The sequence below is a fragment of the Bos indicus genome, chromosome 8 (assembly GCF_029378745.1).
Source record: "Bos indicus isolate NIAB-ARS_2022 breed Sahiwal x Tharparkar chromosome 8, NIAB-ARS_B.indTharparkar_mat_pri_1.0, whole genome shotgun sequence".
Taxonomy (NCBI): Eukaryota; Metazoa; Chordata; class Mammalia; order Artiodactyla; family Bovidae; genus Bos; species Bos indicus.
In genome coordinates, this window is record NC_091767.1 from 161,842 (window position 1) to 186,943 (window position 25,102).

General features: G+C 39.6%; 1 protein-coding gene across 4 annotated transcripts in view; it reads left to right on the forward strand.

Annotated features, from left to right (window-relative positions):
• The window catches only part of MFSD14B (major facilitator superfamily domain containing 14B), a 118,091-nt gene that overhangs the window by 41,440 nt on the left and 51,549 nt on the right, over positions 1 to 25,102 (forward strand). For all 4 annotated transcript variants that reach the window (XM_070794340.1, XM_070794337.1, XM_070794338.1 and 1 more), the window contains exon 2: positions 6,864 to 6,959. In XM_070794340.1, the coding sequence (XP_070650441.1) occupies positions 6,864 to 6,959 (96 nt within the window). The remainder of the gene's footprint in view (positions 1 to 6,863; positions 6,960 to 25,102) is intronic.

Consider the following 25,102-nt stretch of genomic DNA (forward strand, 5'->3'; position numbering starts at 1 on the left):
AAAATAGAAGTAAAAAAGGATGTTTGTGATGGAGGTTATTCTTTAATCTCACACATTTTTCATTGTGTTGTGTTTGGACTAAGGGTGAGATTGGGGAGTTAGAGGAGACTCAAAACAGTCTTGAGTTTAATCATGAGGGCAAGGGGGTGGTGTTTATATCAGTTCCTATTAGTATTTGCTTTTTATAAGGAACTACCCTAAAATTTATTGACTTAAAACAAGTATTCTTTGGATTAGCAGTTTCAGTTAATCTCAGTGTGGGGTTCTTCACTGCATTTTTCTTTTGGGGCGAGGGGTGGAGGTGGAGGGAGTTACTCATACTTTTTCAGTCATCTGCTGGCTTGATTGGAGTTGGATGATCTCAGCTGGCCTTGCCCCTGTATCAGGCCCTTGGTTTATCTAGATGGCCTCATAGGGAGAGTCTCATATGCTCCCATCCTTGTATGCCTAGATGGGATTTCTCTGAAGGCCTCTGGAGGCCTTCATCAGAGGTATGTGTTGTTACTTTATCTGATATATGTTGGTTAGATCAAGTTGCTAAGCCCCTCCATATCTCAGGAAGTGGAGGAATAAACCTAATGGAATTGACAGCACAGTCATACTATTAAAAGGTTTAGTGTACAGGAATAGGAACAATCTGTAGTTCATTTTTTGAAGTCTTCTACAGTTCTTCCCTGTAGCTGAAATGGTAAAGAATCTGCTTGTGAGACAGGAGACCAGGGTTCAATCGATCCCTGGGTTGGGAAGTTCCTCTGGCAAAGAGAATGGCAGTCCACTCCAGTATTCTTGCCTGGAGAATTCCATGGACAGAGAAGCTTGGCGGGCTACAGTCCGTGGGGTCACAAAGAGTTGGACATGACTAAGCAACTAACACACATACACACACAGGACTAATGGGATGAGATTTGTATTTTAGAATGATCACTGTTGAGTGTAGTGTCAAGAAAGATTTGGAGCACGTAGTGAGTTAAGAGTCAAGGTGGGATCATCATCTGTGGGAGAGATGTGAATGTGTAAAGACATCACATGCTTTTCATCCTGTGCTTCAAAATATCTCAAGATGTCCCATACTGATTTATAAAGGGGCAAAATGCAGAGGGATTTAAGTTGGCTTAAAACTCAACATTCAGAAAACTAAGATCCTGGCATCCGGTTCCATCATTTCATGGCAAATAGATAGGGAAACAGTGAAAGACTTTGTTTCTGGGGACTCCAGAATCACTGCAGATGGTGACTGCAGCCATGAAATTAAAAGACTCTTGCTCCTTGGGAGAAAAGCGGTGACCAACCTAGACAGCATATTAAAAAGCAGAGTTTGCTGACAAAGGTCCATCTAGTCAAGCTATGGTTTTTCCAATAGTCATGTATGGATGTGAGAGCTGGACTGCAAAGAAAGCTGAGCGCCGAAGAATTGATGCTTTTGAACTGTGGTGTTGGAGAAGACTCTTGAGAGTCCCTTGGACTGCGAGGAGATCCAACCAGTTGATCCTAAAGGAAATCAGTCCTGAATATTTTTTGGAAGGACTGATGCTAAAGCTGAAACTCCAGTAACTGGCCACCTGATGCAAAGAACTGACTCTTTTGAAAAGACCCTGATGTTGGGAAAGATTGAAGGCAGGAGGAGACGGGATGACAAAGGATGAGATGGTTGGATGGCATCACCGACTCAATGGACATGAGTTTGAGCAAGCTCCTGGAGTTGGTAATGGACAGGGAAGCCTGGCATGCTGCAGTCCATGGGGTCACAATGAGTTGGACACGACTGAGTGACTGAACTGAACTGACTGATGACTGAAAATGGAGAGGGGAGACATTGAACTGATCCAGAGAGGTTTTGCTACATCATGCTCAACTGGAAATAATTAAAAGTTTAGTAAATCGTTTCTAATTAGATCATAATTTAAAGAAGCATGTGCTGCTTTTTTCATCAGCATACTAGACACGGAGAACTTACGGAAGAATTGGAAAGAAAGCAGATTTATTTTTGCCACCGTCTCCTATATAGTTGCCTACACAAAATTCCCACTATATCAAGGCCTGGCTGTCAAGATTTGCTAGGGATGAATGATAATTAAGGTAGTTTACATGGAGATGAAAGAAAGTGTTTGCATTTTAGAAGAGATGTAAATTTAAACAAATTTTAACTGACAGATATAAACATTTACTATTTGAACAAAAGGCGGGTTGTCTATTTTTTTTGCAAGGTGTTAAACACAGCATAATTGTCTAATGGTATATGCCCGCAAACTGAGTGCCTGTTTTTATATTTAATTAGCATTGTAGCCACGTGGATCTCTATCCCAGTGGTCTTCATAAATAGAACTTGCCTGGGAAAGAGTACTACACTAAACCACAGAAACTGCAAATGAGAAAAAGGTGACCCTCCTTTGCTTCCTAGTGTGAGCAGTTTTCAAAGGTTTTGGGGTGTTTTTATTTGCTTTTTAAAAAATTCTGTGTGCATGATGATTGATAAAATGAATGATTTACAATGATAGTTATGCAATTTGTTGACATATATTCATCCACGTTTTGAGAATAGATTCTTTGCAGTGTGGGGTGGGTAATTTAACTGTAGATAATTTGGAAATTATTGGTAAATGCATATAAGCTATTTACTTTTTAAAATATATTTTTACCATTACTTCTGCTTTTGTTTTCATTCTGTAGATTTTAAAACAAATTACAGATATCTTCTGTTTAAAATTTTAATACATTAGTTTGTGACTCTAAGATTTAAGAACTTAAAGAAGTCTTCAGTACCATTATTACGATGAGTATAAGTCTTGAGTATCACTTAATACCTATTCTATTTCCAAATTTCTATGATTGGGTTGATGAAAAATAAATTGATCTAAGAAAGAAATGAAAATTTTTGTTTGAGCTAAGCATGAGGTTTTTAACCAGGAGGAGCATGTCAGAAAACCCTGAAAATCGTTTGGTCCATACACGGTTATATCATTGCACTTCTTTAGAGGTCAAGAACAGTTATATCCAGTGTTTTTGAGACAGAGGGGCTATACATCAACTATCATATTATTGACAGCTTTCACAATCCATATCAGAGAGCCGTGTGACCCCTTATCAAGAAAGAATGTTATATTTAAGGTGTTATCTTAGGAGAATATTGCCATTTATGGATGAGGGGAAATTTCTACTGATGGGAAAGATTTGGTTGATGCATAAGGCAGACAAACTATCCACAGTGGGGAGAGGGGAGGCCAGAGGGCAGAGAAAATTTATTATGTTTAATTTTTTTTTATCTTGGTTTAAAATGTGAGTTTTACTTCACAGTTGACTCCGTTTTTCCCGTTGGTCAAAACCCAAAGTCTACATGTTGCTTTTGGCTAGTATTGGTCAAATTTGTTTTACTCTGTATACTAATGTAGTATGTGGTTCTTTTTATACTCTCCATACCATGTCTTTGAGGAATATGGGTCATTTTTTCTAAATTCTAGATTTTGTGGTGTAAGAGACCAGAGAAAAACCATTACTTTCCAAAGAGCTCCTTCTTCCATCTCACCTGCATTTTGTTGAGGGCTTGTTATAGTGGGTTGCACTATTTGGAGTACATCTCTGAACAAAACAGATTTTAAAAATCCATTTCCTTCATGGCATTTACATTTCCAGTCTAGGGGAGGTAGACAGTAAACAAAAATGAAGTTTGTTAGACCTCTTGTAGAGAACCATAGCAGATAACAAAGGAAATAGGGAGTGTAGGACCATGTTGGATGTGTCAGATGTGTGGTTCCATGCAGTAGGAGCCAGGGAGGGTCCAGAAGAGGATCAATTTACATTTAAATGGTTGCTCTGGCTACCTTGCAAGAGATGAAGGAGCTAGGATGAAAAGCTACTCTATAGTTGGTGCAGTTACAACTCAGATGGGACTTGAACCCACCTCTGTTTTAATTGAGATCCCACACCTGGGCTCAGGACTTAATGAAGCTTGGGTTCTTAATGTTGTGTTACAGAAGGAGTTTAGTGATGGACAGACAGAGTCATGTCCGACTCTGCAACCCCATGAACTATAGCTCGCCAGGCTCTTCTGTCTTCCACTGTCTCTTGGAGTTGGCTCAGATTCATCTCCATTGAGTCAGTGATACTATCTAAGCATCTCATCCTCTGCTGCCCCTTCTCCTTTTGCATTCATTCTTTCCCAGAATCAGGGTCTTTTCCAGTGAGTCAGCTTTTTGCATCAGGTGGCCGAAGTATTAGAGCTTCAGCCACAACCCTTCCCATGAATATTCACAATTGATTTCCTTTAGGATTGACTGGTTTGGTCTCCTTGCCATCCAAGGGACTCTCAAGAGTCTTCTCCAGCGTCACAGCCAGAAAGCATCAATTCTTGGATGCTCAGCCTTTATGGACCAACTCACATCCTTATATGACTACTGGGAAAACATAGCTTTGACTATACAGATCTTTGTTGGCAAAGTGACGTCTCTGCTCTTTAATATGCTGTCTAGGTTTGTCATTGCTTTCTTTCCAGGGAGCAAGTGTCTTTTAATTTCATGGCTGCAGTCACTATCTACAGTGATTTTGGGACCCAAGAAAATAAAATCTGTCACTATTTCCACTCTGTCCCCTTCTATTTGCCATGAAGTGATGGGACTGGATGCCTAATCTTAGTATTTTTAATGTTGAGTTTCAAGCCAGCTTTTACACTCTCCTCTTTCACCCCCATCAAGAAACTCTTTAGTTCCTCTTCAGCTTCTGCCATTAGAGTGGTATCATCTGCATATCTGAGGTTGTTAATATTTCTCCCTGCAGTCTTGATTCCAGTTTGTGATTCATCCAGCCTGTAGTTCACATGGTGTACTCTGTGTATATAAGTTAAATACACAGGGTGACAATGTATGGTCTTGTCATGCTCATTTCCCAATTTGGAACCAGTCATTACATGTCCGGTTCTAACTGTTGCTTCTTGACCTGCACATAGGTTTCTCAGGAGACCTAGTTGATTCTAACCAGTTTATGTTCTATATATCCTAGGCTATGTCATTCTTCTAAAGATTGTGCCCTCTACCCTCCTGTTTCAAAACCTGGTTTGAAGGTTGTGTTATAATAAAGATCTTCCTTTGTTTTAATTGTTTGGTGCTTAAATGGTCCTTTTTTGTTTTTAAAATTTTGTAAAATGCTTTCTGTTTTGCAAATGTCTTATTTAAGTGGCATTTAAAACTACTTATTAGTTGTTGCAAAAATCTAGAAATTTACAAATTTGGATTTTTAATAACAATTGTTCTTGGCCTGAAAATTTTGAAAAATTTCAAAACAATAAAAAATTAGAAGAAGAGTAAAATGAATAGTCATTCCCTTCATCAAGGCTCAACAATTAACAAAATTAAATTTTGTGACATTTGCTTTCAAAAGTATACATGTACCTTCTTTTTTGATAAATCATTTGATAGCCGTAAGTTGCAGTAACATTAATGCCATATGATTATCTAATATATATTACATATTCAAATTTTTTCCTCTCATCTCCTTTTTAATCCAGGATCCCCCATTTGGTTGTCATGACTTGTCTCCTTTAATCTGTACTAGTCTCCTACCTTTACTTTGGTCTTTTATGACATTGACATTTCTAAGGAGACCTGGCTGGTTGTCTTATAGATGTCTCATAATCTGAATTTGATCATTTACTCATGGTTAGATTCTAATTAAACCATGCAGATATGCTTTTACCTTTTGAAGTATGAAAAGCATGGGAAGAGTGGGGATTTTACAGAGTCTTTTGTAAGTATCACTTCCAATACAAAATGCTAATAAAGCACTTGATCTTGTAATAACCATTGTCACAGAGTCAAAGAACATTAATTCAGTGGACTTTTAGATTTTATCTCCAGAGTCATAAACTGAAGAAAATTAGAATAGGCAGTTTTAAAACAAAAGGGAAACAGAAAGCTAGATTTTGACACCTTTATGTATCAAAGTGTGTTTTCAGATTTGACCTAATCCTTATTGTTCCTCCCCCAGCTCCTATCATTTTAAATCATCTATGCTGCCCCTGAAGCTTTTTAGTGTTGACTCCCTGTCTGCCTCTCTCAAGTAACAAGGGCAACTTCAGACTTAGGCCAAATGGCTAAGGAACCCTTAATTAGTGTCTTCAGACAGAATATTCAGGTCCTGGAACCTGAGTCTCTTAAAGACCCAGTTGATTTTCTACCAGAGTTCCAGTGATTTGCATTGACAGGCCAAGTAGAAAGTGTATAATCTTGACATCTTCCATAAGGGAAGATGAAGAAATCAGGGATACCACAGAATGAAGCTTTATCTTAAATAATATCAGTTTAGTTTAGTTGCTCAGTCGTGTCCGACTCTTGGCGACCCCATGGACTGCAGCATGCCAGTCTTCCCTGTCCATCACCAACTCCCAGAGCTTGCTCAAACTCATGTCTATTGACTCAGTGATGCCATCCAACCATCCCTTCCTCTATTGTCCCCTTCTCCTCTTGCCTTCAGTCTTTCCCAGCATCAGGATCTTTTCTAATGAGTCAACTCTTCACATCAGGTGACCAAAGTAATGGAGTTTCAGCATCAGTCCGTCCAATGAACATTCAGGACTGATTTCCTTTAAGATTGACTGATTTGGTCTCCTTGCAGTCCAAGGGACTCTCAAGAGTCTTCTCCATCACCACAGTTCAAAAGTATCAATTCTTTGGTGCTCAGCTTTCTTTATGGTCCAACTCTCGCATCCATACATGACTACTAGAAAATAGGTAGGACCTACCCATATTATTTAATATTATTTAATATGGGTAGGTCCTAAGTTTATACAGTTTGTGTGTGTTAAGTACCATTTTAGGATAATGGGTTTCTTTTAACTGTTTACTGTTTTTCATAATAATTTTCCTCTCTTTTTTTAGCTACAAGGCTTTGGCCGACCAAGTGTATACCATGCTGCTATTGTCATCTTCCTTGAATTCTTTGCATGGGGCCTGTTGACAACCTCAATGTTAACTGTAAGTATTCCTGAATCAAGTCCTTGTTTATGAGAGCAGAGACATCCTTAAGCATATGAGCTGTATATCTAGGTATGTGTTTGAGAGTAGCTCTTGACAGTAACTTAAGACTGTTTAATTGTGTTGTTTCCACTGTAGACTGTGAACCACTTGCAACAAAATATCTGCTTATTAAATATTCTTGGATAGCAGGACTACTTCCATTGAACCAGAATCTTGGGAGTGCTTGTGTATGAACTCTAGTCTGCATAGTTAGGAACATCTTTTAGAAGTCCTAGAGGAAAACATTGCAATGCTTTGTTGAAGTTTGTAACTTACTTAGTATGGGTGTAACAGCCTTTGAGTTAAGAACATAGTAATAGGAGATTGGTAAGTACTATATAACAGTGACAGTGATGAATGAAAGAATGAAGAATTTCCATTTTTGGTAGCTGACCTATAGCCATTTCTTTGCAGAGACCATTTAATCCCTTAGCAAGAACTTGGAGGTCTGATATATGATGTGGTTAGAGGAAAGGGAAATGCTGAAGAAAAGATTGGGGTGCAGACTTTAAGTGACTAGTAACTACTTAACACTCAGTTTTAATAAAGGTATTTTTAAATTGGCCTTAAGAGTTCAGTTGTCTTAAATTGTTTTATAAAATTCATTGTTGATTAACTCTTCCCAGTCACCATTTTGCCTTACCAGAGAATCCCTTTGGATCTAGGTAAACTTTGTTCCCAAATTAGGTTTAGAAAATAGAGAACTTGAGAGGGTGACTATTACCTTTATATATTACATTGCTATACACTTTTTAAAGTTTTTAATTCTTCTAGCACATTTAAAATTACGTCTTGGATGAAATAGTAAGGTTAAACTGCCGGTGTTTTTAACTCTCTGTTTTATTCTTTTTCATTGCATTACCTTTTTATTCATTAATCCTTTACTGTAGAAGGTTATTGGTTATTAGTTAATGAGGGATAAGTGGTCTCCATTTCAAGTTTCATGAGATCCTGCCTGCCGTGTTCTTCACTATGTCCCTAGTGCCTAGGGCTGCCTGGGACAAAGGTGTAAAATGTGCATTTTCTTTGAACAAATGTACGTGTTACAGGCATATGTGTCTTGAGTGATTGCTTCTCTAAGACATATTTTTAATATAAATATAGACACACCAGTCTATTCATTTTAACAGAGTGTTATAATTTAATTTTTGACCCGTGTTTTCTGATTCCCACCCCCTCCCAGTGTCTTTAGGTTACAAAGTTCAAAATAGTGCTTTTCTGATGCAACCAGTTGTCTATACTTGTAGTTATTCAGCAGGTTTCTCAATGCAGAAGTTATTCTGTAACCATTCTTTGTTTGTTAAAAATTCAAATTGAAATGAGGAATATTTTAGTATTTTTGATATCCTGTGAGAATTCTAAAACCACCTTCCAGACAATTAAAATCCTTGGGAAATTTTGAACCTATACCACATTATTGGTCAGTCAATCAGTCAGTTCAGTGGCTCAGTCGTGTCCAACTCTTAGTGACCCCATGAACCGCAGCACCCCAGGCCTCCCTATCCATCACCAACTCCCGGAGTTTACCCAAACTCATGTCCATTGAGTTGGTGATGCCATCTAACCATCTCATTCTCTGTCATCCTCTTCTCCTCCTTCCTTCAGTCTTTCCCAACATCAGTGTCTTTTCAAGTGAGTTAGGTCTTCGCATCAGGTGACCAAAGTATTGGAGTTTCAGCTTCAACATCAGTCCTCCCAGTGAATACCCAGGACTGATTTCCTTTAGGATGGACTGGTTGGATCTCCTTGCAGTCCAAGGGACTCTCAAGAGCCTTCTCCAACACCACAGTTCAAAAGCATCAATTCTTCTGCCCTCAGCTTTCTTTATAATACAACTCTCACATCCATACATGACTACTGGAAAAACCATAGCCTTGACTAGACAGACCTTTGTTGACAAAGTAATGTCTGCTTTTTAATATGCTGCCTAGGTTAGTCATAACTTTGCTTCCAAGGAGTAAGCGTCTTTTAATTTCATGGCTGCAATCAGCATCTGCAGTGATTTTGGAGCCCCCCAAAATAAAGTCTGACACAAAATAAAGTCTAAACACTATGTTTCCCCATCTGTTTGCCAAGAAGTGATGGGACCGGATACCATGATCTTAGGTTTCTGAAGAGCTTTAAGCCAACTTTTTAACTCTCCTCTTTCACTTTCATCAAGAGGCTATTTAGTTCTTCTTCACTTTCTGCCGTAAGGGTGGTATCATCTGCATATCTGACGTTATTGATATTTCTCCCGGCAATCTTGATTCCAACTTGTGATTCTTCCAGCCCAGCGTTTCTCATGATGTACTCTGCATATAAGTTAAATAAGCAGGGTGACAATATACAGCTTTGACATACTCCTTTCCCGATTTGGAACCAGTCTGTTGTTCCATGTCCAGTTATAACTGTTGCTTCCTGACCTTCATGCAGGTTCCTCAAGAGGCAGGTCAGGTGGTCTGGTATTCCCATCTCTTTAAGAATTTTCCACAGTTTGTGGTGATCCACACAGTCAAAGGATTTGGCATAGTCAATGAAGCAGAAATAGATGTTTTTCTGGAATTCTCATGCTTTTTTGATGATCCAGCGGATTTGGCAATTTGATCTGTGGTTCCTCTGCCTTTTCTAAAAGCAGCTTGAACATTTGGAAGTTCATGGTTCACGTATTGCTGAAGCCTGGCTTGGAGAATTTTGAGCATTATTTTACTAGCGTGTGAGATGAGTGCATTTGTGCAGTAGTTTGAACATTCTTTGGCATTGCCTTTCTTTGGGATTGGAATGAAACTTGGCCTTTTCCAGTCCTGTGGCCACTGCTGAGTTTTCCAAATTTGCTGACATATTGAGTGCAGCACTTTAACAGCATCATCTTTTAGGATATGAGATAGCTCAACTGGAATTCCATCACCTCCACTAGCTTTGTTCATAGTGATACTTCCTAAGGCCCATTTGACTTCACATTCCAGGATGTCTGGTTCTAGGTGAATGATTACACCATCATGATTATCTGGGTCGTGGAGATCTTTTTTGTACAGTTCTTCTGTGTATTCTTGCCACCTCTTCTTAATATCTTCTGCTTCTGTTAGGTCCATACCATTTCTGTCCTTTACTGAGCCCATCTTTGCATGAAATGTTCCCTTGGTATCTCTAATTTTCTTAAAGAGATCTCTAGTCTTCCCTATTCTGTTGTTTTCCTCTATTTCTTTGCATTGATCCCTGAGGAAGGCTTTCTTATCTCTCCTTGCTATTCTTTGGAACTCTGCATTCAAATGGGTATATCTTTCCTTTTCTCCTTTGCTTTTCGCTTCTCTTCTTTTCACAGTTATTTGTAAGGCCTCCTCAGACAACCATTTTGCTTTTTTGCATTTCTTTTTCTCGGGGATGGTCTTGATCCCTGTTTCCTATACCTTGTCATGAACCTCTGTCCATAGTTCATCAGGCACTCTATCAGATCTAGTCCCTTAAATCTATTTCTCACTTCCGCTGTGTAATCATAAGGGATTTTATTTCCGTCATACCTGAATGTTTTAGTGGTTTACCCCACTTTCTTCAATTTAAGTCTGAATTTGGCAATAAGGGGTTCATGATCTGAGCCACGGTGAGCTCCTGGTCTTGTTTTTGTTGACTGTATAGAGCTTCTCCATCTTTGGCTGCAAAGAATATAATCAATCTGATTTCGGTGTTGACCATCTGGTGATGTCCATGTGTAGAGTCTTCTCATGTTGTTGGAAGAGGGTGTTTGCTATGACCAGTGTGTTCTCTGGGCAAAACTCTATTAGCCTTTGCCCTGCTTCATTCTGTACTCCAAGGCCAAATTTGCCTGTTACTCCAGGTATTTCTTGACTTCCTACTTTTGCATTCCAGTTCCCTATAATGAAAAGGACATCTTTTTTTGGTGTTAGTTCTAGAAGGTCTTGTAGGTCTTCATAGAACTGTTCAACTTCAGCTTCTTCAGCATTACTGGTTGGGGCATAGACTTGGATTACCATGATATTGAATGGCTTGCCTTGGAAACGAACAGAGATCATTCTGTTGTTTTTGAGATTGCATCCAAGTACTGCAATTTCAGGCTCTTTTGTTGACCATGATGGCTACTCCATTTCTTCTAAGGGATTCCTGCCCGCAGTAGTAGATATAATCGTCATCTGAGTTAAATTCACCCATTCCAGTCCTTTTTAGTTCTCTGATTCCTAAAATGTCGACATTCACTCTTGCCATCTCCTGTTTGACCACTTCCAGTTTGCTTTGATTCATGGACCTGACATTCCAGGTTCCTATGCAATATTGCTCTTTACAGCATCGGACCTTGCTTCTATCACCAGTCACATCCACAACTGGGTATTGTTTTTGCTTTGCCTCCCTCCCTTCATTCTTTCTGGAGTTACTTCTCCACTGATCACCAGTAGCATATTGGGCATCTATTGACCTGGGGAGTTCATCTTTCAGTGTCCTAACTTTTTGCCTTTTCATACTATTCATGGGGTTCTCAAGGCAAGAATACATAAGAGGTTTGCCATTCCCTTCTCCAGTGGGCCACATTCTGTCAGCCCTCTCCACCATGACCCCTCCATCTTTGGTGGCCCCACACGGAATGGCTTAATTTCATTGAGTTAGACAAGCTGTGGTCCTTGTGATCAGATTGGCTAGTTGTCTGTGATTGTGGTTTCAATCTGCCCTCTCACACCTACCATCTTACTTGGGTTTCTCTTATCTTGGACGTGGGGTATCTCTTCATGGCTGCTCCAGCAAAGCACAGCCGCTGCTCCTTACCTTGTACGTGGGGTAGCTCCTCTCGGCAGCTGTCCCTGAGCTTCGGTGTTTGGTAGCTCCTCCCAGCCGCTCCTTGGACGTGGGGTAGCTCCTCTTGGCCACCCTGACCTTGGACGTGGGGTATCTCTTCTTGGCCCCCCTGACCTTGGACATGGGGTACCTCCTCTTGGCTGCTGCCCCTTAACTTGGGCATGGGGTAGCTCCTCTTGGCTGACGCCCCAACCAGGAACATGGGGTATCTCCTCTAAGCCGTCCTGACCTTGGATGTGGGGTAGCTCCTCTTGGCCACCCCTGTGCCATTGCACAGCCAACCCCCTGCACCTGCGTTGTCACGCACCCGTCCCTCTCCTCCCCTGCGCAGTTGCCAGCTGCTGCCAAATTATCAGATCCCTTTTAAATTTAATTGATTAGCTAAAGTGCCCCAGGGGCCTAGTATATCATCTTCTTTCTTATTGCCCAAAACAGATAATTTTCTTAGGGTTTCTGTGTCCCTGTTAGATCTGGAATGCAATCTTAGAAGGCAGCTAAAATGCTGTTCTACTGCCTCTTTGCAGATTCTGAGCAGTTTTACTGCTTACAAAGATTTGGTTAAAATGATTAGTTTTGTGAGAAGTACAGATTTGCTAGTGTCCCTCTACAGTGTCATAGACAAAGAATTGCTCAGTTAGTGAAAGTGAAAGTCACTCAGTTGTGTCGGATTCTTTGCAACCCAATGAGCTATACAATCCATGAAATTCTCCAGGCCAGAGTACTGGAGTGGGTAGCCTTTCCCTTCTCCAGGGGATCTTCGCAACCCAGGGATCAAACATTGTGGGCGGATTCTTTACCAGCAGAGCCACAAAGGAAGCCCATGTTTTCATGCTTTTTCTAAGTTTTTGGTGTTTATAAATTAAGCTAGATGTCTTTTACTTTCCTGTCTCCTCCAGACTTTACACCATAGTTGGGTAACTTTGTTTGTTTGTTTGTTTGTTGTTGTTGTTGTTGTTTTTGATGTGGGAGAACTGGTTTACTCCTATATTTGAAAAGAAAGATTTGCTCTGGCATACAACCTCCACTTTCTGCCTTTTCTGGTTGGACAGAGAAGTGATAGTATTAGGTTGTTCAAAAAGGAAGGGGCAAATACAAGGTTTGTTTTATGACAGCTGGAGTTTGTTTTTCTCTTCCTTTATGATGGAGTTTACTAATATCCTGTTTCCAGTTCTTGGAATGTTGATTCTGTCATCCACCTTGGTATAATTTCAGGATGATGGTTCATGTGTATTCCTTACCCCTGCCCCAACTTACGCTGTAGCTAGTAGATAGCAAGCACTCTGTTCTGTTTCCAGGGCAAGAAAAAGTCCTGAGATCAGAGTGTGGAGATACAGAGTGGTATATACATAATCATTTTTGGTACAGTCTGACTGCATCCTAGCATTCATTAGGACTGTTTTAAGTAGTGTAGAACAATTCACGTCTTTTAAAAAATATATATTTTTTGTTTTGTTTTGGCTATGTCTGGTCTTCGTTGTGGCACACAGGCTCTTCATTGTGGTGTGTGGCCTTATCTCTAGTTGGGGCATGGGGGCTGCCGAGCACATGGACTCTATTGTGACATGTGCATGCTTGGGCTTAGTTGTCCCATGGCATGTGGGATTTTAATTCCGTGACAGGGATTGAATCTGCATCCCCTACACTGGAAGGCAGATTCTGAACCACTGGATCACCAGGGAATTCCCAAGAATTTACTTATTATTTTCTCTGTGAGATTTGTTGCCTCTCTCATGTGGCCATGTCCTAGATTACAGCTTTAGTTTGTTAATTAGGCACCATCAGAAAGGTCTCCACCCCTAATATACTGAAGCAAAACCACAAAGTTGGCCTTACACAATGGCCTTAACCTTCCAGTAGTACTATTAGCTCATACATAAAAATGACTTATCTCTTGTCTTACATTCCTGTTTGATATTCTACCCTCTCATCAAAATGTGTATCCTTTTAGAGTGCCCGATCTCATTTTCATGTAAATAAAGTCATCTGATTAAATTTCTTTAAAAGTTTTAAAGTCTATTTAAATAGAGGATATATTTCAATAAAAATATGCTTAATATTAGTTCTTATGAGTGAAGAATTTTATTTTTTGCAATTTGCAAATTTTCTTTTTTTTTTATTTTTTTTTTAATTTTATTTTATTTTTAAACTTTACATAATTGTATTAGTTTTGCCAAATATCAAAATGAATCTGCCACAGGTATACATGTGTTCCCCATCCTGAACCCTCCTCCCTCCTCCCTCCCCATACCATCCCTCTGGGTCGTCCCAGTGCACTAGCCCCAAGCATCCAGTATCATGCATCGAACCTGGACTGGCAACTCGTTTCTTACATGATATTTTACATGTTTCAATGTCATTCTCCCAAATCTTCCCACCCTCTTCCTCTCCCACAGAGTCCATAAGACTGTTCTATACATCAGTGTCTCTTTTGCTGTCTCGTACACCGGGTTATTGTTACCATCTTTCTAAATTCCATATATATGTGTTAGTATACTGTATTTATGTTTTTCCTTCTGGCTTACTTCACTCTGTATAATAGGCTCTAGTTTCATCCACCTCATTAGAACTGATTCAAATGTATTCTTTTTAATGGCTGAGTAATACTCCATTGTGTATATGTACCACAGCTTTTTTATCCATTCATCCGCTGATGGACATCTAGGTTGCTTCCATGTCCTGGCTATTATAAACAGTGCTGCGATGAACATTGGGGTACACGTGTCTCTTTCAATTCTGGTTTCCTCAGTGTGTATGCCCAGCAGTGGGATTGCTGGATCATAAGGCAGTTCTATTTCCAGTTTTTTAAGGAATCTCCACACTGTTCTCCATAGTGGCTGTACTAGTTTGCATTCCCACCAACAGTGTAAGAGGGTTCCCTTTTCTCCACACCCTCTCCAACATTTATTATTTGTAGACTTTTGGATCGCAGCCATTCTGACTGGTGTGAAATGGTACCTCATAGTGGTTTTGATTTGCATTTCTCTGATAATGAGTGATGTTGAGCATCTTTTCATGTGTTTGTTAGCCATCTGTATGTCTTCTTTGGAGAAATGTCTAGTTCTTTGGCCCATTTTTTGATTGGGTCGTTTATTTTTCTGGAGTTGAGCTGTAGGAGTTGCTTATATATTTTTGAGATTAGTTGTTTGTCAGTTGCTTCATTTGCTATAATTTTCTCCCATTCTGAAGGCAGTCTTTTCACCTTGCTAATACTTTCCTTTGATGTGCAGAAGCTTTTAAGGTTAATTAGGTCCCATTTGTTTATTTTTGCTTTTATTTCCAATATTATTGGAGGTGGGTCATAGAGGATCCTGCTGTGATGTATGTCAGAGAGTGTTTTGCCTATGTTCTTCTCTAGGAGTTTTATACTTTCTGGTCTTATGTTGAGATCTTTAATCCATTTTGAGTTTATTTTTGTGTATGGTGTTAGAAAGTGGTCTAGTTTCATTCTTTTACAAGTGGTTGACCAGATTTCCCAGCACCACTTCTTAAATAGATTGTCTTTAATCCACTATATATTCTTGCCTCCTTTGTCAAAGATAAGGTGTCCATATGTGCGTGGATTTATCTCTGGGCTTTCTATTTTATTCCATTGATCTATATTTCTGTCTTTGTGCCAGTACGATACTGTCTTGATAACTGTGGCTTTGTAGTAGAGCCTGAAGTCAGGTAGGTTGATTCCTCCAGTTCCATTCTTCTTTCTCAAGATTGCTTTGGCTATTCGAGGTTTTTTGTATTTCCATACAAATTGTGAAATTATTTGTTCTAGCTCTGTGAAGAATACTGTTGGTAGCTTGATAGGGATTGCGTTGAATCTATAAATTGCTTTGGGTGGTATACTCATTTTCACTATATTGATTCTTCCAATCCATGAACATGGTATATTTCTCCATCTATTAGTGTCTTCTTTGATTTCTTTCACCAGTGTTTTACAGTTTTCTATATATAGGTCTTTAGTTTCTTTAGGTAGATATATTCCTAAGTATTTTATTCTTTCCGTTGCAATGGTGAATGGAATTGTTTCCTTAATTTCTCTTTCTGTTTTCTCATTATTAGTGTATAGGAATGCAAGGGATTTCTGTGTGTTGATTTTATATCCTGCAACTTTACTATAATCATTGATTATTTCTAGTAATTTTCTGGTGGAATCTTTAGGGTTTTCTATGTAGAGGATCATGTCATCTGCAAATAGTGAGTTTTACTTCTTCTTTTCCAATTTGGATTCCTTTTATTTCTTTTTCTGCTCTGATTGCTGTGGCCAAAGCTTCCAAAACTATGTTGAATAGTAATGGTGAAAGGGGACACCCTTGTCTTATTCCTGACTTTAGAGGAAATGCTTTCAATTTTTCACCATTGAGGATAATGTTTGCTGTGGGTTTGTCATATATAGCTTTTATTATGTTGAGGTATGTTCCTTCTATTCCTGCTTTCTGGAGAGTTTTTATCATAAATGGATGTTGAATTTTGTCAAAGGCTTTCTCTGCATCTATTGAGATAATCATATGGTTTTTATTTTTCAATTTGTTAATGTGGTGTATTACATTGATTGATTTGCGGATATTGAAGAATCCTTGCATCCCTGGGATAAAGCCCACTTGATCATGGTGTATGATCTTTTTAATGTGTTGTTGGATTCTGATTGCTAGAATTTTGTTAAGAATTTTTGCATCTATGTTCATCAGTGATATTGGCCTGTAGTTTTCTTTTTTTGTGGGATCTTTGTCAGGTTTTGGTATTAGGGTGATGGTGGCCTCATAGAATGAGTTTGGAAGTTTACCTTCCTCTGCAATTTTTTGGAAGAGTTTGAGCAGGATAGGTGTCAGCTCTTCTCTAAATTTTTGGTAGAATTCAGCTGTGAAGCCGTCTGGACCGGGGCTTTTGTTTTCTGGAAGATTTCTGATTACAGTTTCAATTTCCATGCTTGTGATGGGTCTGTTAAGATTTTCTATTTCTTCCTCGTCGAATTTTGGAAAGTTGTACTTTTCTAAGAATTTGTCCATTTCTTCCACGTTGTCCATTTTATTGGCATATAATTGTTGATAGTAGTCTCTTATGATCTTTTGTATTTCTGTGTTGTCTGTTGTGATCTCTCCATTTTCGTTTCTAATTTTGTTGATTTGATTTTTCTCCCTTTGTTTCTTGATGAGTCTGGCTAATAGTTTGTCAATTTTATTTGTCCTTTCAAAGAACCAGCTTTTGGTTTTGTTGATTTTTGCTATGGTCTCTTTTGTTTCTTTTGCATTTATTTCTGCTCTAATTTTTAAGATTTCTTTCCTTCTACTAACCCTGGGGTTCTTCATTTCTTCCTTTTCTAGTTGCTTTAGGTGTAGAGTTAGGTTATTTATTTGACTTTTTTCTTGTTTCTTGAGGTGTGCCTGTATTGCTATGAACTTTCCCCTTAGGACTGCTTTTACCGTGTCCCACAGGTTTTGGGTTGTTGTGTTTTCATTTTCATTCGTTTCTATGCAAATTTTGATTTCTTTTTTGATTTCTTCTGTGATTTGTTGGTTATTCAGCAGGGTGTTGTTCAGCCTCCATATGTTGGAATTTTTAATAGTTTTCTCCTGTAATTGAGATCTAATCTTACTGCATTGTGGTCAGAAAGAATGCTTGGAATGATTTCTATTTTTTTGAATTTACCAAGGCTAGCTTTATGGCCCAGGATGTGATCTATCCTGGAGAAGGTTCCATGTGCACTTGAGAAAAAGGTGAAATTCATTGTTTTGGGATGAAATGTCCTATAGATATCAATTAGGTCTAACTGGTCTATTGTATCATTTAAAGTTTGTGTTTCCTTGTTAATTTTCTGTTTAGTTGATCTATCCATAGGTGTAAGTGGGGTATTAAAGTCTCCCACTATTATTGTGTTATTGTTAATTTCTCCTTTCATACTTGTTAGCATTTGTCTTACGTACTGTGGTGCTCCCGTGTTGGGTGCATATATATTTATAATTGTTATATCTTCTTCTTGGATTGATCCTTTGATCATTATGTAGTGACCTTCTTTGTCTCTTTTCACAGCCTTTGTTTTAAAGTCTATTTTATCTGATATGAGTATTGCTACTCCTGCTTTCTTTTGGTCCCTATTTGCATGGAAAATCTTTTTCCAGCCCTTCACTTTCAGTCTGTATGTGTCCCCTGTTTTGAGGTGGGTCTCTTGTAGACAACATATGTAGGGGTCTTGTTTTTGTATCCATTCAGCCAGTCTTTGTCTTTTGGTTGGGGCATTCAACCCATTTACGTTTAAGGTAATTACTGATAAGTATGATCCCGTTGCCATTTACTTTATTGTTTTGGGTTCGAGTTTATACACTGTTTTTGTGTTTCCTGTCTAGAGAATATCCTTTAGTATTTGTTGGAGAGCTGGTTTGGTGGTGCAGAATTCTCTCAGCTTTTGCTTGTCTGAAAAGCTTTTGATTTCTCCTTCATACTTGAATGAGATCCTTGCTGGGTATAATAATCTGGGCTGTAGCTTTATTTTCTTTCATCACTTTAAGTATGTCTTGCCATTCCCTCCTGGCTTGAAGAGTTTCTATTGAAAGATCAGCTGTTATCCTTATGGGAATTCCCTTGTGTGTTATTTGTTGTTTTTCCCTTGCTGCTTTTAATATTTGTTCTTTGTGTTTGATCTTTGTTAATTTGATTAATATGTGTCTTGGGGTGTTTCACCTTGGGTTTATCCTGTTTGGGACTCTCTGGGTTTCTTGGACTTGAGTGATTATTTCCTTCCCCATTTTAGGGAAGTTTTCAACTATTATCTCCTCAAGTATTTTCTCATGGTCTTTCTTTTTGTCTTCTTCTTCTGGAACCCCTATGATTCGAATGTTGTAGCGTTTAATATTGTCCTGGAGGTCTCTGAGATTGTCCTCATTTCTTTTAATTCGTTTTTCTTTTATCCTCTCTGATTCATTTATTTCTACCATTCTATCTTCTAATTCACTAATCGTATCTTCTGCCTCTGTTATTCTACTATTTTTTGCCTCCAGAGTGTTTTTAATTTCATTTATTGCATTATTCATTATATATTGACTCTTTTTTATTTCTTCTAGATCCTTGTTAAACCTTTCTTGGATCTTCCCAATCCTTGTCTCCAGGCTATTTATCTGTGATTCCATTTTAGTTTCAAGATTTTGGATCAATTTCACTATCATTATTCGGAATTCTTTATCAGGTAGATTCCCTATCTCTTCCTCTTTTGTTTTGTTTGGTGGGCATTTATCCTGTTCCTTTATCTGCTGAGTATTCCTCTGTCTCTTCATCTTGTTTAAGTTGCTGAGTTTGGGGTGTCCTTTCTGTATTCTGGCAGTTTGTGGAGTTCTCTTTATTGTGGCATTTCCTCACTGTGTGTGGGTTTGTACAGGTGGCTTGTCAAGGTTTCCTGGTTAGGGAAGCTTGTGTCGGTGTTCTGGTGGGTGGAGCTGTATTTCTTCTCTCTGGAGTGCAATGAAATGTCCAGTAATGAGTTATGAGATGTCTATAGTTTTGGGGTGACTTTGGGCAGCCTGTATCTTGAAGCTCAGGGCTGTGTTCCTTTGTTGCTGGAGAATTTGCTTGGTATGTCTTGCCCTGGAACTTATTGGCCCTTGTGTGGTGCTTGGTTTCAGTGTCGGTATGGAGGCATTTGATGAGCTCCTGTCAATTAATGTTCCTTGGAGTCAGGAGTTCCCTGGAGTCAGGGTTTGGACTTAAGTCTCCTGCTTCCGGTTATCGGTCTTATTTTTACAGTAGTTTCAAAACTTCTCCTTCTATACAGCACCATTGATAAAACATCTACATTAAAGATGAAAAGTGTCTCTACGGTGTGGGTCTCTCAGAGAGGTTCACAGGGTTACATGGAGAAGAGAAGAGGGAGGAGGGAGTTAGAGGTGACCCAAATGAGATGAGGTGAATCAATAATGGAGAGAGTGGGCTAGCCAGTAGTCACTTCCTTATGTGCACTCCACAACTGGACCACTCAGAGATGTTCACGGAGTTATACAGAGAAGAGAAGAAGGAGGAAGGTGACAGAGGTGGCCAGAAGGATAAAAGGGGGTAATGAAAAGGAGGGAGACAGATCTAGCCAGTAATCAGTTCCCTAAGTGTTCTCCACCGTCTGGAACACACAGAAATTCACAGAGTTGGGTAGAGTAGAGAGGGGTTAGGGAGGAGACACAGGCGACTTGGTGGAGAAAAAGGAGAGTCCAAAGGGAGAGAGAGCAGTCAAGCCAGTAATCTCGCTCCCTAGTGAAAAATGGGTCCTGAAGATTGGGTTCTTAAAGGTACAAAATTGGTAACAAATACATAAAAGCAAAAATTAACAATCTAGAGTAGAGTTTGGAATTTCAAAAATACGATGTTAAAGAAAAGAAGAAGGAAAAGAAAGAGAGAAAAAACGAACAAACAAGGTCGCGAAAATTATAAAGAAAGTACAGGTACAAAATTGATAACTAATACCAAAAAGCAAAAATTAAAAATCTAGAGTAGAGTTTGGAATTTCAAAAATACAATGTTAAAGAAAAAAAGAAGAAGAAGAAAAATAAAGAGAGAAAACAAACAAAAACAAACAATGTCACAAAAATTATAAAGAAAATACAGGTACAAAATTGATATCATTCAGATATACAATGTTATATAAAAGAAGAAGAGAAAGAAACAGAGAAGAAGAAAAAAAAGAAGTCACAGAAATTATATAAAAAAAAAAAAAACTATAGGTACAAAATTGATAACAAATACCAAAAAGCGAAAATTAAAAATCTAGAGTAGAGTTTGGAATTTCAAAAATACAATGTTAAAGAAAAGAAGAAGAAAAAAAAAAAACACGGTCAAAAAATTATAAAATATATATATATGAAGTTTGCTGAAGAAGAAAAAAATAGGGTCTTCTTTTTTTTTTGCAAAGTAATAGGTTATAAAAGTGAAAATTAAAGAAACAATAGAAGACTTAAATTTTTTTTTTTTTAATTAAAAAAAAAAGAATGATCGTAAAAATAATAAAAATATATCTAGGACTTGCTTGGTTTTGTTGTGGGTGTTGTGGGTTCAGTTCATTTTTGGCTAGTTCCTTGGTCAGACTTATATTTCTCAAGATCTATAGGCCCCTTCCTATGTAGTCCGTAGTAACCACAGGGTTTTGATCTATTGCCTGTAGCTTCCAAGGCGTTTCCCTCTGTTATATCTTCTTCTGTTTGCTAGTCTCTTCAGTATCTGGTTTCCGCCCTGACACAAAGGGGACGGTGGAGGACACTTTTTTTTTTTTTTTAGGCTTACTTGTTCAGTCACACTGCGGGGAGGGAGGGAGGGATGCTGCAAACAAATAACACTGGCGTGGGCTTGCAGTGCCTCAGCCACCCTGGGTCTGCCCCCGCTCACGGCGCGTGTAGCCACCCTGCCCACACTGCTCGGGCTCTAGATTGTTCCGCCGGGAACAATCCGAGGCCGGCCCTGGGTTGCATGCACCTCCCAGGTCCAAGCCGCTCAGGTTCAGGCACTCGGGTAGTCCTCAGAGGCGCAGACTCGGTTGGGCCTGCGTTTTGTGCTCTTCCCAGGTCCGAGCAGCTCAGGTGATGAGGTGTTTGGCGAGCACCAATGCTGAGACTTATCGCCTCCCCGCCACTCGGTTATCTGGGTGTAAAACCGGCGCACCTTCTCAGGCAGATGTTGACCGTCCAGACCCCCAAGAAGTTTTAGTTAGCCAAGAAGCCTGCTTCCAGTTTTATAGATAATGTCTCTCTGGGGCTGCGATTGCCCTCTTCCGGCTCCAGCTGCCTGTCACCGGAGGGGGAAGGTCTGCAGCCAGCTATCTCTGTTCAGTCCTTTGTTCCATGCACAGGCCTGGCGGTCTTAGGTTAGGGCTGGCTTTTTGCGTGGTAGATATCCCACAGTCTGGTTTGCTAGCCCAAATTATTTCACTCAGATAGCGCTCAGGGTATTCAGGCCAGATTCTTACTCTCAGCGATGCAGCCTGCGCCGCGCCTCCCTGCCCAGCCCCCGCTTGCTAATGGCGGATGCAGGCATCTTCGCTGCTTCTCCGCTGGGGGAGTTACCGTAGGGCTCACAATCTGCGAGTTTTAATTGTTTGTTTATTTTTTCTCCCTGTTACGTTGCCCTCTGTGCTTCCAAAGCTCGGCACAGATTCGGCAGTGAGAAGGTTTCCTGGTGTTTGGAAACTTCTCTTTTTTTAAGATTCCCTTCCCGGGACTGAACTTCGTCCCTCCCTCTTTTGTCTCTTTTTTTTGTCTTTAATATTTTTTCCTACCTCCTTTCAAAGAGTTGGGTTGCTTTTCTGGGTGCCTGATGTCCTCTGCCGGCATTCAGAAGTTGTTTTGTGGAATTTACTCGACGTTTAAATGCTCTTTTGATGAATTTGTGGGGGAGAAAGTGTTCTCCCCGTCCTACTCCTCCGCCATCTTGGCTCCTCCCTCGCAATTTGCAAATTTTCTTTTGTAAACTCACCTTTTAGGAATCCTGCTAAAAGTTCAAGGACTCAATATTTCTTCCTACCACCCTGTCTTCTCTCTGTATGGGAAACTGCTAATCCAAAGAATGCTCTTCAAATGCTTCTCTGCCACATTGAGTTTTCCTATACCTTCTTACTTACTCTCAACATATATGTTCATATAACAGACATGTAGCCTATCTCATCAGCTCAACAGTCCAGCCCATCTGCTTCCTTTGCATAACCAGTGTTTTCTCTTGAGAAGTGAGGTGGATGGATGGATAGAGCTGTTTGTCAGGCATTTTTGGCAGAGTACTCAGGCACTTTGAGGCATGATTTGCTCTGCACTTGAAAAGGAAGTAAAGTTCTGACTATAAGCAAATTGACATTGTTTGCTGCATAAGGTGTTCCAGTCTCATTTTATGTGATTTTGACAATTTCCTAATGGTGTTTTTGACCGTAGTACCCAGAACCTACTGAAAGGTTGCTGCTGCAAGCCGTGAGCTATGCTGCAAATAATGACCTTCAGAGGAGAGGATCTCCATCCAGGGTCAGAGATGAGGCTTGATCACTTGAAGCTTTTGTGTAATAAAGTTTTATTAAAGTATAAAGGAATAGAGGAAGCTTCTGACATAGGCTTCAGAAGAGGGCAGAAAGTGTGCTAGTTTTTGGCAAAGAGTTATATATCTGTTAAAGAATCACCTCAAAACTGAGAGAGTTGTATCAGGCCCCTCTCCCACAACATGCATTTTGAGATGGCATTTGCACAAAGTGAACATCCCCAGCCATAAAACAATTGACATGAATCTTAAAGAAAGGCAGATTTCCAAGCAAATACATAGTTAAAAGAAAACTTTTTATTTTGTATAGAGAAGGAAAAAACAAAACAAAAAAAATCCTCCACTTGCAGTCTGTTTCCTCCACTTGGGGTCCCCTAGCCTTCCTACTAAGCGACTTCACTTTCACTTTTCACTTTCATGCACTGGAGAAGGAAATGGCAACCCACTCCCGTGTTCTTGCCTGGAGAATCCCAGGGACGGGGGAGCCTGGTGGGCTGCCGTCTATGGGGTCACACAGAGTCAGACACGACTGAAGTGACTTAGCAGCAGCAGTAGCAGCAGCCTTCCTACTTGTTACCCTCTCACTACTATTTTGTGTGTCATATAATTAAGTATCATTCACTAAAAGTACCTGTAATACATGATGTATATTTGTGTGCTCAGTCCCTCCATCGTGTCTGACGCTTTGCAGCCCTGTGGATTGTAGCCCACCAGGCTCCTCTGTCCATGGAATTGTTGCAGGAAGAGGCGCCCCTTCCAGGGCCCAGGAGTGGTTTCTTGTCTAACACTTGGAAATGAATTGTCCGAGGAGATACATATACTGACAGAGAAAGATTTTTGTTGGGAAGGGGTGTCTGGATGAAGAGCAGTTGGGTAAGGGAACCCAGGAGAACTGCTCTACCACATGGCTCACAGTCTTGGGTTATATGGTGATGGGATTAGTTTCCAGGTTGTCTTTGGCCAGTCATTCTGACTCAGAGGCCTTCCTGGTGGCGCACATATTGCTCAGCCAAGATGGATGCCAGAGAGAAGGATTCTGGGAGGTGGTTGAATATGTGGTGTCACCTTTTGACCTTTCCTGAACTCTTCCGGTGGTTGGTGGTGGCTTCTTAGTTCCGAGTTCCTTTCCAGGACCTCCTGTCTTAAAACAACTCATGCAAATGGTTACTATGGTGCCTGGCCAGGGTGGGCGGTTTTAGTCAGTGTGCTTCCCCTAACAGAATTTTCCAAACAAGAATACTGGAGTAGGTTGCCATTTCCTACTCCAGGGGATCTTTCTGACTCAGGGATTGAACCTGCATCCCCTGTGTCTCTTGCATTGGCAGGTGGATTCTTTACCACAGAGCCACCAGGGGAGCCCAATGTATTAATATGATGACCTTCTTTTGCACAGCTGACAGTTACCGTGTCTGAGCTAGTCAGATGCAATGATCTTTGTTTGGCATTTATTTCTGGCTTATTGTGTGTTGTATATTGTAATCTGTAGCATGCTTTTATATCTATAAACTTGTGATTGCTTTAAAAAATGATGATTTCCAACTTACCAAGTTAATATAATTTTAAGAAGAGTTGACATGAAAATATCAATGCAGGGTAACTGTTGGTGGGTCTCTTTGTCTTAGAATTTGGTATATAAAATATTTAGTGTGCATTCTAGATTTTTAAATAATTTTGCAGCACTTTTTATATATCATTATATTGCTTTCTGGCATCTATTATATCTAATGGGAAGAGAGTTTTTAGCAAGTATTGTAGTTCACTTGATGTCAGCGGGTCTGTAAACTGTGGTCCACAGGCTTAATCTGGCCCACTACCTGTTTTTATGTGGTCTGTATACTAAAATTTTTCTTTTTTTTGCATTTCTAAAAAGTATGTTTTTGGTCACACATGAAAACTGTATGAAATTCAAATGTGAAATTTTCTTGGACCACAGCAGTGCCGACTGAATGTGAAAGCTTTTGTTTTCCAGTGGCAGAGTTGAGTAGTTGTAACACACACCATCTTACCTAAAATATTTATCTTATGTTTGTGTTCCTTTACACAGTAAGTTTGTTGGTCCCAACTATAAGTAGTAACTCATTTTCTTTTTCGTTCTGCTTTAGAGATTTTTTCTTTTGTCTTCAACAGTTTCTGCTGTAATGTGTCTAGGCGTTGAACTGTGTTTTGTTTGTTTGTTTATTTGTTTTTTTAGCCATGTCTTGCAGCTTGGAGGATCTTGCTTCCCTGACAAGGGGTTGAACCTGGGCTATGGTAATGAAAGTGCAGAGTCCTAAGCACTGGACCACCAGGGAATTCTCTTTTTGGGTTATTCACTTGGGACTTGTTTAGCTTCTGAGGTCTGTAGATTTATA